The sequence below is a fragment of the Mastigoproctus giganteus genome, chromosome 2 (assembly GCF_048544385.1).
Source record: "Mastigoproctus giganteus isolate SK-2022 chromosome 2, ASM4854438v1, whole genome shotgun sequence".
Lineage (NCBI taxonomy): Eukaryota > Metazoa > Arthropoda > Arachnida > Uropygi > Thelyphonidae > Mastigoproctus > Mastigoproctus giganteus.
In genome coordinates, this window is record NC_143576.1 from 229,374,174 (window position 1) to 229,388,045 (window position 13,872).

At 37.6% G+C, this 13,872-nt stretch overlaps 1 protein-coding gene across 1 annotated transcript in view; it reads right to left on the reverse strand.

Moving 5' to 3' along the window:
* Positions 1–13,872, reverse strand: part of LOC150090222 (uncharacterized) — a 536,661-nt gene that overhangs the window by 24,596 nt on the left and 498,193 nt on the right. The window contains exon 16 of the mRNA XM_090390210.1: positions 3,515–3,767. Coding sequence (XP_090246336.1) covers positions 3,515–3,767 — 253 coding nt within the window. The remainder of the gene's footprint in view (positions 1–3,514; positions 3,768–13,872) is intronic.

Genomic DNA, 13,872 nt, shown 5'->3' on the forward strand with positions numbered 1-13,872 from the left:
ACAGCCCAAGCTACTGCTGGGAAGGAAGTAACTCTCCTGCAGTTTTGCAATGGGCAAAACATACTTATAGTATTGGGAAATATTGTTGCAAGCTAGAAAGATGTTAAACAATCTGCTAAGAAGTGTTGCTGGAGGAAGCTTTGCCTGCAGTTTGTTCATGACAATGAAGATTTCCAAGAAATGCATGAAAATATCACAGTGGAAATTTTAGATATAGCAAAACACCTTAACTTGGAAGTGGATACTGAAAACATGAATGAGCTGCTGGAGTCTCAACAGAGAAGATCACAATTTGGTCAAGCTGTAGGCAGAAATACAGAATGAAAAAAGGGATGATAGTAATAATGATATCTCCTGTATCCCTTCAAAGAGCATAAAACTCAAAAGTTTTAAGAGAAATCACAATGAAGATGGAAAGAGACAACAGAAGTCATAGTGGATTTGAATCTCAATGCTAAGAGAAGCAGCAATGTTCAGGAACATTCATGATGTCATGAATGTTCCTGAACATTGCTGGCTTACTATAAGTTTCTTTATGGTGAAAAGAAGAATGCCACTCATTAGTTTTCTTTGAATGAACTTTTCAGAGGATTAATGGGTCAGGTATATACAGTAACTGTATTTATTCATATTTAATTTTAAAAAACTATAGGACCTTGATTACCTGAGTTGACAAACCATAGCAAAAAAAAATAATAATAATAATAAAGAATGTTAGAAGCACAACTAATCTGGGGGTTGAAAGATTTCTAGTCAGCCAATGATGCTAATCTTGAAATTTTGCTTTATTCATCAGTGTACACTGATGAGTCATGCCACTAATAACCATAATTTAAATTATAAATATATTAACAACTGGAATGCTAGTATTTGGCAACAAAACAAGATTAATGTTTTTTGTTAAAATTTGATCCAATGTACACAAATACTATATGCCACTGTTTTCAGGTTCTAATAGTGAGATGCCACAATTAATTGCAAATGTACTTGAACTTGTAACATGGAATGGCTATTTTAAGATTCTGGAAAACTTTTTTGGGATGTCTTAAAAAACTGGAGTGCTTTGTGCTTAATCTAAAACAAGAAACCCAACAACTAATGCAATTCAGAAATTTCTACACAATCCCAGTCCATAAGCTACACACAACACTGGAAATGATGTTATCTCTCAGGGTAGTTAACAATGACCACCTAAGGTTAAGAAAGGAAATATGCATCATCATAACCTCATTCCTGCAACATTTTATATCTGCCGGTAAGAGAATAGACGAGTCAACACAATCTCATTCCCGGCAACAAAGGTTATCCCTAACCCCGACTTTCCCAGATAAAAAGAGAAGCATACTCTTTGTTGACATCAGAGACTTCAGAGTTGTTCCCATTTGTCAAGGCTGTGGCATAACAGCCAAAACATTACAGCACCATATTAATTTTTTGAATATTGTAATTGTGCAAGCCAGATTAAGATAATGCATTTTAAAATTAAAAATTCAGTGTTTGGTGTTTCTCCCTGAATTCAAAAAATCAAATTATTCACAAATCTTCAGGAATATATCCAGACATGTTGCATGAGTTTATATGGGAAATTTATACTCAGTTAATGTATGGTTTCCAGGACACCACACTGGCATGTTATTGGTACATTAAACCTGGCTAACCAAGAATTAGGTGTGTTTAAAACCAATTTTTTTTTTTAAAATACAAATACACTGAGTTGGTATAATGTTGAATCAGTTGTGCTTCTATATCCTTTTAAATTATTTTCATATGTATATACATTTTATTTTTATTCTGCTATATTGGTACTGTATGGATAAATATAGGATGGTTATAACTGAACTACATCACTGAAGGGATGTAGATGGAAAACACTTACTCACATAGAGTTGAAATTTAGCATGGACAGCAGTTGGGAAATGTGGAATGACACACACACAAGTTCTATAAAATGCCACAATGCTGTATAGAATAATTACACAAATTATAATATAATGTGATGATGTGTCCACAGATCAGCTATAAAAACATGACACCAAAAAACTCAAGCTTTGCTAGTTACTATGTGATCAGAATGATTGGAATTCCTTAGCTGCTCTTTGCAAATCATTGACCAAAGTGATTGACATGTGGACCCCTATCACAAAATGGTTATGCAATATGACAGAAATTGAAGGAGCAACAGACAGTTTGTCTATATGCCATGGCAGAGGATGTCAATCACTTTCTGAGGGCATCACTGATGAAACTACTTTGTGATCAACAAGAGCACAGCACATAGTTTGCTGCTTATCTGCATATGATGAATATCTGCATATTCATCTGCTAGTTGCCGAGCAGTTGTTATGCATAATTGTACATGGTGCAGTACCTACTCCAAGTGATCCATGAAAAACATTTCAATTTTGCTTTTCAGTTCCTGGTTGGGATGGAGGCAATGACACATCACCATTCAATTGCACTTCCAACTGAATGGTAATATCGGAAACAGAACTGTCAGATATGAAGAACATCACATCTGTGTGTCACTGATGAAATTCCTGTGGAATTTCATCAGTGACACACAGATGTGATGTTCTGTGACACACAGATGAAATGTTCTGTGACACACAGATGTGATGTTCTGTGACACATCAGTGACACACAGATGAAATGTCACTGATGAAATTCCTGTGGAATTTCATCAGTGACATTTCTACTGGCATTGCCTGATTAATGTCAATTTTAAATTAGCATTTTCTGTCTACAAATTTAAAGTTTATCATAACTACCATGTGTAATAAAAAGTGTGTCATACTGGAATAAGTAATAATATGAATGAAAATTCAACAAGTCAGTTAATGTATGCAGTGCATTACAGTCACAGTTCATGAGTTACAACAAAAAAAAACAAAAAAAGAACCAAAAAGGGCAAAAAGCAATGACTGTTTGTTTCTCAGTTCACATAAGTGAACATTTCATTTCTGTGCACCAGCCACATTGCCCATTCATTCCTCTAACTAGCACAATGTACAGTATATGGAGATAGCCCATGGAATATTTTTCACAAAACTTAATATTTGGGCCTTTTAATGAAATTTGGGAAGAGTCAACAAATCTTTCTAAAAGGTACAAATATGAAATTTTGTGAAAATCCATCCACTGACAGTCAAGTTGTTACATGTGGAAGGATGGATGGACATGGTGAAGATAATAGGCACATTATGCATTGCTAGCACACCAAATAATGACATAAGTGTGACTCAGTAAACTGAGGGCTACCTGTATATAAACATGCTTATCTATCTCATAAGTGTATTTCTATTTGAAATACCAACAAAATCAACATTTGTTAAATCATAACCACACTCAGTGTACCTATTAGTACTCATAGATACTCTGAGTACCTGAGTACCAATTTCTCATCAGAATTACTTTAATGGAATTTTTTTTTTATATTTTAATTCAAACCAAATAGGTCAAAATCATATACAGGTCAAGTTTTTCGGTGTGAATTATCATACTTGAATTATTTTACCTTTCCAGCTCTTTACTCCTTTCTAATTCTTTTTCACGCCGCTCACGTTCTCTCTCTAGTTCTACTCTTCTTTGTCTTTCTTCCTCTCTTTTACGTTCCTGTTCCCTTTGTAATCGCTCACGTTCTGTTTCTTCTTTCAATCCACCCCATGGTGCAGCACCAGAAAAGGCTAGTGGTGCATGTTGTGGCCATGGGTCCTGAGGTAAGCAATTCACTCCCAAATCACTCCCTAATACACTGCCACTAGGCAGTCCTATAAAGAGACAGGAAAGCAATATTAAAAAGCACACAGCTGTACTAAGCAAAATGAATTTAATAGAGAGCCATATTTATTTATCTAAGTAGAATTATTGCACACAAAGGCCAATAACTCCAAAAAAAAAAAACCAGTAAAGCAAACAACAAAGTTAGAATTGAATAGTAAAAAAAATAAAAATACAAGAAAGAATACAAATGTATGATTAAATTAAGTGAATAATAATAACTTGGGGGCTGTTCTTGCTTCTTTTGATAAAATACTTACAGAAGCTTTTGACACTGTGTGTGTGTGTGTGTGTGTGTGTGTGTGTGTGTGTGTGTGTGTGTGTGTGTGTGTGTGTGTGTGTGTGTGTGTGTGTGTTTGTGTGTGTGTCTTCCCCAGGTATGAATACATAAATATGTTACATATAGAAATCAAGAATAGTACTGCATGGTCATGTTAGATAAACATGGCGTGTGACCACTCTTAAACAGAAGCTTGTTTTACCACAGTAAAACGAGCCTTCTGTTACTATTTTAGTATTTGTTACATATTACCACGTAACCCACATCTCTCTTCTCCCATTAGCTGAATTAATATCACTAGGAGGAAAATTATTTTAATGTATAGAAAGCTGATAAAAAAAAACCAGTCCATTAGAGAGGAAATCCAGGATGTTTTTAAACTGTTGCTGAAATGAGTGTTAAATGTGTGCAAGATTGAGATAAAATTCAGACTTGCTTAAGTTTTTCACACCAGATATGGCAAGTGCAGTTCTTGTATAGCAGGGTGTCCACAGAAATGTGAAACTCAATTTCGTTGACTTTTCCTAACTTTTACAAAATAACTATTTGGATTTGAACAGTAAAAACATCAAATTTTATTCGAAGTCTACTTCATCCTCACAGTTGATCAATGCTCTCTTTTATTTTTGTTCATATTACACAATATGACACACACACACACGCACACGCACGCACGTTTATGTCATATTCATGCTTTTATGTGAAGGAAAATTCTTAACACCTTACAGCAAAACTTAAATAAAATTTAGAAACTGAAATTAACATGAACCTGCAATGTGATTACTGAGCTACAATACTACAGATCACTTTTTCTTGAAAACTTTTTTTTTTTTTTTTTTGAGACATACATTTACTAAATAGCAAAGAGTGCAATCATATATTACTTTCTTCTTATTTTATAACTGATATTTTTATTTGCAATACTTGATTCTTCTAGGTGATGTCCTTGATGTCTTTTTCTTTTATTTCAATTCTCTCAACTATTGGTCAATTTCTTTTTTTTTTGTTTTTCACTTTGTAACAACTTTTATTTTTCAAGGTAATCCTCATACTTTTTACATGAAAGAATTACATGCACTCCACTACCCCTACATTCTTGATAGCATTAAGGACTACACATCGCAAAATAAGCAGTTCTTCAACTGCAAAAACTGAGTCTTCAAAGTAGCTTCTTCTGCTTCCATGCATAAAGTAACACATACACACAAAGTGGAGGGGGGGGGGGGGTCCAATTTAAAAGCAGAAAAGGATGGTTACAGGACAGATGGTACAGAAATTTGTTTTCAAATAGAGAACAATTGTTAGAACAAACTTTAATTTATTTAAACTACTCATTTCCATATGGAAGTGGAAAGTCAGAATAAATTCAAAGGATTGAACAAATTATTAGAAAACATGGTCTTGGTGTTTTCCCACTTAGCCATTCTTACAAATATCTGATTTTGTTTAACACTGAACCAAACAAACAATATTCAAAAATAAATCAACCCACATGCATACTTAAAACCAATCTTAAGAAGGATGTAGAGCTGTTGGAATGAGTACACAGAAAGGCAACAAGATTAGTGAATGTAACAAAGGGTTGCTCTTATGAATAAAGGCTTAAGTTTTGCAAATTACAGTGTCTGGAGACTAGGCACCTACGAGGCGATCTGATTGAGGTGTATAAAGCCTTGAATGGTTTGAGCATGCTCAATGCTAATAGGATTCTTCCTCTTGTTCAGAATAATCGCCGAATAATCGCCTGAGAGGGCATAAATTCAAATTGAGGAAAGACAGTTGTAGGATAGATGTGCGGAAGTTTGCCTTTAGTCAGCGGGTGGTCGATTGCTGGAACAAACTTCCATCTGTCGTTGTAGAAGTTGATAGCTTAAACAGATTCAAGGCAGAACTAGACAAACATTTGGAGCGAGTGGATGGGTGAAATGAGAAGGGTGTGTGTGTGTGTGTGTGTGTGTGTGTGTGTGTGTGTGTGTGTGTGTGTGTGTGTGTGTGTGTGTGTGTGTTTTGTTTTTTGGCTGATGCTATATAAGCTTGCTTTCTTGCATCATGTGCCCTTGCTAATGCTAAACACAGGTTGTGCAACTGCACTCTAAACTTCTTAACTGAGAATTCCGAGAAGAGAGTATTTCTTTAAAGAAACCTACAGAAGATCAATTACAGTTTCTTAGTGTTGGGCTTTCCAGTTTTAGCACACAGGTTCAGATAGCTGATGCTTCTATGTTGACTGTACATGTGAATCTTATACATAAAATGAAACATAACATAAGTCGTCTGGAAAAAAAAGAACAACTGATTACATTTTTGTCTTCTAAACAAAACAATATTATTGCATAATTACAGTCTCTCTCATTTACCACAATATATTTTATGTAGAACTCTTATTCAAAGTGTTAAATTCATTAAGCCACTGATTAAAACTATTTTCATCTTATTACTAAATTTTGGAAACATTTTAAATAAGGGCAGTAATTCTTTCAAATGAAATCTCATTTCTAATTTCAAATTAAAAGGGGGAAAAAAAAGTCAAATTATTATTGGAAACTAGGCACCTTAGGGGACACTTGATTGAAGTGTTTAAGGCTCTGAGAATGTAGAATCTCAGAGCCTTAATGATGCTAGAACTAGGGGCATAAAAAATTCAAGTTGAGGGGGGGATATTTAGACTGGATTGCAGGAAGTTTTATTTCAGCCAGTGAGTTATAAATTACTGAAATAAGTAACCTACATTGGTGGTTGAGGCTGACAGTCTGAGGAAATTCAAAGGTCAGCTAGATAGTTACCTACAGGAGGAGGGAAATGTCCATTTCCTTTTCTTTTATTATTTACTTATTTTATTCTGATTATAATGTTATCTTTTTTTTTTTTTTTTTTTTTTTGGCTGGTGCAGCATAAGCCTTCACAAAGGGGAAACAAAAGGTGACAAGTAATTACAGACATGTTGGTTTAACTTCTGTTCCGGGGAAAATAATGGAGTCACTGGTTAAAGAAACAGTGCAGGATCATCTAGACAAGCAGTTATAGTTCAGACACGTCAACATGTCAGGGAAAGTACTAGAGGAAAGAATATTAGCATTTAGTATTAGTAGAGGCATTTGATGCAAGAAAGCAAGCTTATGCAGCATCAGCCAAAAAAAACCACTTCCACTTCACCCCTCTGTTCGTTCAAAATACCTGTCCAGCTGAGCCTTAAACTTATTTAGGCTATCAACTTCCACGACAAGGGATGGAAGTCTGTTCCACCAACCAACCAACCACCCACTGGCTAAAGGCAAATTTCCACATGTCTATCCTACATCTGTCTTTCCTCAATTTGAATTTATGCCCTCTCAGGTGATTATTCTGAGTGAGAGGAAGAATCCCATCAGCATTGAGCATGCTCAAACCATTCAAGGCTTTATACACCTCTATCAGATCACCTCGCTGGTGCCTAGTCTCCAGACACTGTAATTTGCAAAACTTAAGCTTTTCTTCGTAAGAGCACCCCTTTGTTCCATTCACTAATCTTGTTGCCCTTCTCTGTACTAGTTCCAGCAGCTCTACATCCTTCTTGAAATGAGGCCTCCAGACCTGTATACAGTACTCTAGGTGTGGCCTGACCATTGCCTTATACAAGGGAATAATCACCTCCTTATCCCTGCTAGAAAAATTCCTATATATCATTGACAATACACCATGAGCTACTCTTGCAGCCCATCTGCACTGCTCAGAGAACTTCATATCTGCCTGCACAACCACCCCCAGGTCCCTTTCATTCTCTACCACTGTCAGTGTAGTACCACAGAGTTGATACGTTGCTCTGGGGTTGCTGTTTCCCATGTGTAGTACTTTACATTTGTCAATGTTAAACTTCATTTGCCACCTCTCAACCCATCTACTCAACCTTTCCAGATCCTGTTGCAGCAGCATAGTGTCAGTAGTGTCCTTGACAACCCTGCCTACCTTTGTATCGTCTGCAAACTTCAACATTAAGCTTGATATACCATCATCAATATCATTTATGAATACAGAAAACAATAATGGACCCAACACTGAGCCCTGAGGGACTCCACTAATAACATTAGTCTACGACGAGCAGTGTCCATTGATTACCACTCTCTGTCTTCTCCCCCTCAGCCACCCCTTTATCCACAGCAGCAATTTGCCTCCAATGTCACACTGCTCCAATTTGTGCAGCAGTCTTCCATGTGCAACAGTATCAAAAGCCTTTCTAAGATCCAAGTATATAATATCAAAGTTATTCCCTGCATCCAGTTCCTTTGTGACTGCATCATAGTATCCAATCAAATTGGTCAGGCAAGACTTCCCCTTAACAAAACCATGCTGTGTCCAAGCTATAACTGAAGTCTTGTTTAAATGATCCTGCAGTGCTTCTTTAACTAGTGCCTCCATTAATTTTCCTGGAACAGAAGTTAAACTCATAGGTCTATAATTACTTGTGTCAGCCTTTGATCCTCCTTTGTGAATTGGGGTCACATTTGCACATCTCCAGTCTGTGGGTACCTCCCCTGAGTCAAAGGAAGCTCTCATAATTTTGGCTAAGGGTTTGCTTATTTCCTTTGCTGCCTCCTTTAATATAACTGGATAGATCCCATCCACCCCAGGTGCCTTTCTTGTGTTTATCTTCAACAATTTCTCGTCCACTTTACTCTCAGTTATTACAAGATTCTCTAGCTTACTGCTAGAGTTGAATACACCTCTGGCTTTCCCCTCGCTAATTAACTCCTCATGTGTGAATGTCAATGCAAAATATTCATTTAGTTTGTTAGCTACCTGAGCAGGATCATCAACAGTTGACCCATCGATATCAAGTGGACCAATCTGATTCATCCCCTTCCTTCTAGAGTTTACATAAGTAAAGAACTCTTTGCTGTTTTTCTTTGCATCCCTTACCAAAGATTTCTCGTAATCTGCCTTCGCCTGCCTAACCTCCTTTGTAACTTGGTTACAGATCAACTTGTATCTATCATAGGCTTCTGTGTCATGTGTTAATTTGTATGTGTCCCATGCATGTTTCTTCTCTGCCATATGCCTCATCAGTTCATCTGACATCCATTTAGGCCTAAACCTTGAATATTTCTTAGTTGGTATGTAAAGCCTAGTAGCATCCAAGATAAGTTCTTTGAATGCTTCCCATTTTGCATTTGCTGTTGGTAACATCATCAGTTGGTTCCACTGTATAGAATTTAAATACTGTCTCAGTCCATCGTAGTCGCCTTTACGAAAGCAATAACCCTTCCCTTTACCCCTAATGGTAGTTACCTCTTTGAGTAAATCCCACTTCAGCACACTGTGATCACTGCCACCTAGTGGTTCATTTATCTGCAGATTCTTAATGCATGAAGAATCACTGCTGATAATCAAATCAAGAGTATTCCTCCCTCTAGTTGCCTCCTGAAAATGCTGATGTAGAAAACAATCATCCAATAAATCCACAAAAGCCTTGCTAGTGTGTGAGTGACCAGCCCCCAAATTAGTCAATATCTGGGAAATTAAAATTTCCTATTATAAGACTCTCTGATTTACTGGCCCACTCTATTTCCCTGTACAGTTTCTTATTATACTCATCAGAGTCATTAGGCCTATAGCACACTCCTACTCTCAATTTTGATCTCCCAATACTTATGTCACACCAAACTGACTCGATACTGCACTGTCCAGCGATGTCCACTGGCTTCACTTCCTTGGATTTTATGTATTTCTTAACTAATAGCATAACCCCTCCTCCCTTCCTATATAGTCTATCCTGTCTGTAGACGTTGTACTCCCCAAATTCCAGTTCTGCATTCCTTATATCTGTGTGACACCACGTCTCTGATATCCCAACAATATCTGCCTTTGATGTTTTGAGCAATACCTCAAATTCATCAAATTTATTTACTAAACTCCTAGCATTGGTGTACACGCAAGTATACACGCACCTATTTCTATTCTTAGCTACCCTAACACAACCCATGTGTTTACTTGTACCGCAATGACTCCCGGCAGTCTCTGAAATATCCTGCATTTTTTTTTTTTTTTTTTTCAGGCTTCTGCTCATTCCAATAGAAGCAGTGCAAGAATCTCTTTCACCTCTGCCAGTGGCTACTGTTAATCTATTCGTCTTTGTCTCCACCCAAGCTAGCAGTTTTCCGACCCACCTAACACTGCCTCAGCAAATATTCTTGCACCCTTTCTATTTAAGTGTATCCCATCCTTGTAGAAGCAATCTCTCCTGTTAACAAGTACAGTCCAGGCTGAAAAAAATTCTACCCCTTGGAGTCTTGCACAATCTTTCCAGGGCCGAATTGATCGACCTAGACCTCACCATCACACATGAATTAGATGACATAACAGGGCTGACAGTAGAGGAACCAGTAGCAGGAAGTGATCACAGAGTTCTACGGTGGATGATGACAAGAGAGGTAGCAGAAGTAAAAGGCAAAGGAATGGGTTTTAATTTCAGAAAAGGAAATTACGATGCCTTAAGGTACTACATGGCCTCTATTAACTGGGTAGATATCACGCAGAGAATGAATACAATTGAACTGTGGTACGCTTTTAAAAAATTAATCACAGATGCCTTGAAAGCATATATACCATTAAAAAAATACTCCACGAGAAGGGTTCTAAGTTGGATGAATAGTGAAGTTGCCACATTACTTGAGCAGAAAAAGTACTGAAGCCTATAACAGCTACAAGGTGATGTGTAATAGAGCCACAGAAAAGGTTCGACAGGCAAAGGCAGTTTATGAGAAATCACTAGCAAACAGAGCAAAGAGGGGGGATAAAGAATTCTTCACATATATAAATGCCAAGAAGAGCAGAAAAAACCAGATCAGACCTTTACGTAAGGGAAAGGGGATAGTAATAAATACACCAGCTGCCGTTGCAGATGAACTCAAAAGTTATTTTGCATCGATATTTACAAATGAAAAGCCTTTTGTGCCAATGGGAAATTGTGGGAGCGAAGTTAAAAAATATGTAATTAATGATATTGAAATTTCGCAAGATTATTTAATGAAAAAACTTTCGAGCCTACAAACCAGTAAGGCTCCTGGAGTTGATGGAATATACCCTATAATCTTAAGAGAGGCCGCAAGCGAGTGCATTGAACCATTGAGGCTAATTATGCGAGCATCACTAGACTCTGGGGAGATTCCCTTGGATTCGAAAAGTGCAAATGTATCTCCCATACATAAGGGTGGCTCTAAAAGTAAAGTTGCAAATTATCGACCTGTCAGTCTGACTTCAGTAGTAGGGAAAATCATGGAGACAATGATCAAGGGTGGAATTCAGGATCATTTGGATCGAATTGAAATTCTCAAGGATACTCAGCATGGTTTTGTAAAGGGAAAATCATGTTTAACAAATCTGGTTTGCTATTTCGAAAGGGTAACTCACAAGCTGGATTTAGGGAATAATTTCGACATTGTTTATTTAGATTTCAGCAAAGCTTTTGACTCAGTCCCACATGAGCGGTTGCTTTATAAGCTGGAACAGGCTGTAATCACTGAGAAAATCCTTAGATGGATAGAAGGATGGCTTCAGGGAAGGAGGCAGAGGTTTGTGATAAATGGCTGTTCCTTAAATTGGTTTGATGTAAGAAGTGGGGTTCCCCAAGGATCAGTATTAGGACCGCTGTTGTTTTTAATTTTCATAAACAACACTGATGAAGGGATAGAGGGCGTGATGTCTAAATTTGCAGATGATGTTAAAATTGGTAGAGTAGTTAATGATCACTGTCAAGCTGAGCTTCTTCAGAGAGACCTAGATAGACTTCAGGAATGGTCAGAAAAATGGCAGCTGTGCTTTAATCCAACAAAGTGTAAGGTATTACACCTGGGAAACAGTAATCCCAAAATAACTTATTCACTTGGTGGAGTTCAACTAAACCCAGTGCTGGAGGAAAAGGACTTGGGTGTTATGATACGGTCAGACATGAAATTCTCTGAGCATTGTAAACAGGTTGCAAGGAAGGCCCATGGTGTCCTATCTACGATCTATCGAACTTTTGCAAGTAGAGATAGGGACGTGATAATCCCATTATATAAGGCTTATGTTAGACCACACTTGGAATACTGTGTTCAAGTATGGAGACCGCATCTAAAGAAAGACATCGAGCTTCTTGAAAGGGTGCAAAGAAGGGTAACTGGCCTAGTGAGATCGGCAAAAGGGCGTCCTTATGAAGAAAGACTTCGAATATGTGGGTTGCAGAGTTTGGAAACTAGACACCTTAGAGGTTATGTTGTTGTTATTATTTGGTTTTTAGGAGCATTAGCAACTAAGGCCATATTGCTCCGGGGATATGCGGTGGTCATTCCCTGACCTTTCCGCATCCTCCATATTTGGTGGTCACGGGTTAGAACCCCGGTCTAATCAAGAAGCGTGTGCTACGCACTGCTGCTCCTGCCCACCTGGCTGTTTGTTTGTTATTTGGTTTTTAGGAGCATTAGCAACTAAGGCCATATTGCTCCAGGGATATGCGGTGGTTATTCCTTGACCTTTCCGCCTCCTCCGTATTTGGTGGTCACGGGCTCGAACCCCGGTCTAATCAAGAAGCGTGTGCTATGCACTGCTGCTCCTTCCCACCTGGCTACGGAGGCGCCACACCTTAGAGGAGATTTGATTGAGGTGTTTAAGGCTCTGAGAGGCATCAGTAAAATGAATGAGGACAAAATTTTCAAGATTATAAATGATGCTAGAACTAGGGGACATAAATTCAAGTTACGGGGGGAAATGTTTAGATTGGACTGCAGGAAGTTTTATTTCAGCCAGCAAGTTATAAATTACTGGAATAAGTTGCCTTCATGGGTGGTAGAAGCCGACAGTTTGGGGAAATTCAAAGGTCATCTGGATAGTACTTTCGGGTAAGGGAAGCGCATAGGATGATAGGTTTAATTTCCTTTTTTTCTTTTTTTTTTTTTTTATTAATTATTATTATTTAGTTATTTATTTTATTTTATTTATTTATTTTTTATTTTTTTTTTTTTTGTTTTTATCATTGTTTTGTTCGGATTTTTTTTTTTGGCTGGTGCAGCATAAGCCATAGGCTTTCTTGCACCATGCAGCCGTTACTAATACTAATGGGTTTGTTAAGGGTAAGTCTTGCATGACAAATATAATCAGATATTATGATGTGGTCACACAAAGGAACTGGATGCAAAAAATAATTTCGATATTGTATACTTGGATTTCAGGAAAGCTTTTGATACTGTTGCACCTGGAAGACTACTGTACAAGTTGGAGCAGTATGGCATTAAGGGCAAGTTGCTGCTATGGATAAAGGGATGGTTGAGCGGGAGAAGACAGAGAGTGGTAATCACTGTACACTGCTCTTTGTGGAATAATGTTATTAGTGGAGTCCCCCAGGGGCCCATTGTTGTTTTCTGTATTTATCAATAATATTGATGAAGGTATATCAGGCTTAATGTCCAAGTTTGCAGGCAATAAAAAGGTTGGTAGGGTTGTTAATGACAATAAGGATGGTATGCTACTGCAACAGGATCTAGAAAAGCTGAGCAGACGGGCTGAGTGGTGGCAACTGAAGTTTAACATTGACAAATGCAAATTACTGCATATGGATAGCAGTATCCCCAGAGTAACATAGCAATTGTGTAGTACTACACTCAAGGTAGTGGAGAATGAAAAAGAACTGGGAGTAATTGTTTTTTTTTTTTTTTTTGTTAGTTGTTGGTGCATCGGCTTCTGTGGCCATAATGCACCTCCCAAAGTTTTTTTTTTTTTTTTTGTATTTTCTGATCCGAGCCCGAGGCGGGATTGAACCCACGACCTTTGGGTTGCCAGGCAGGCACTTTACCCACTCTGCTAGCCCG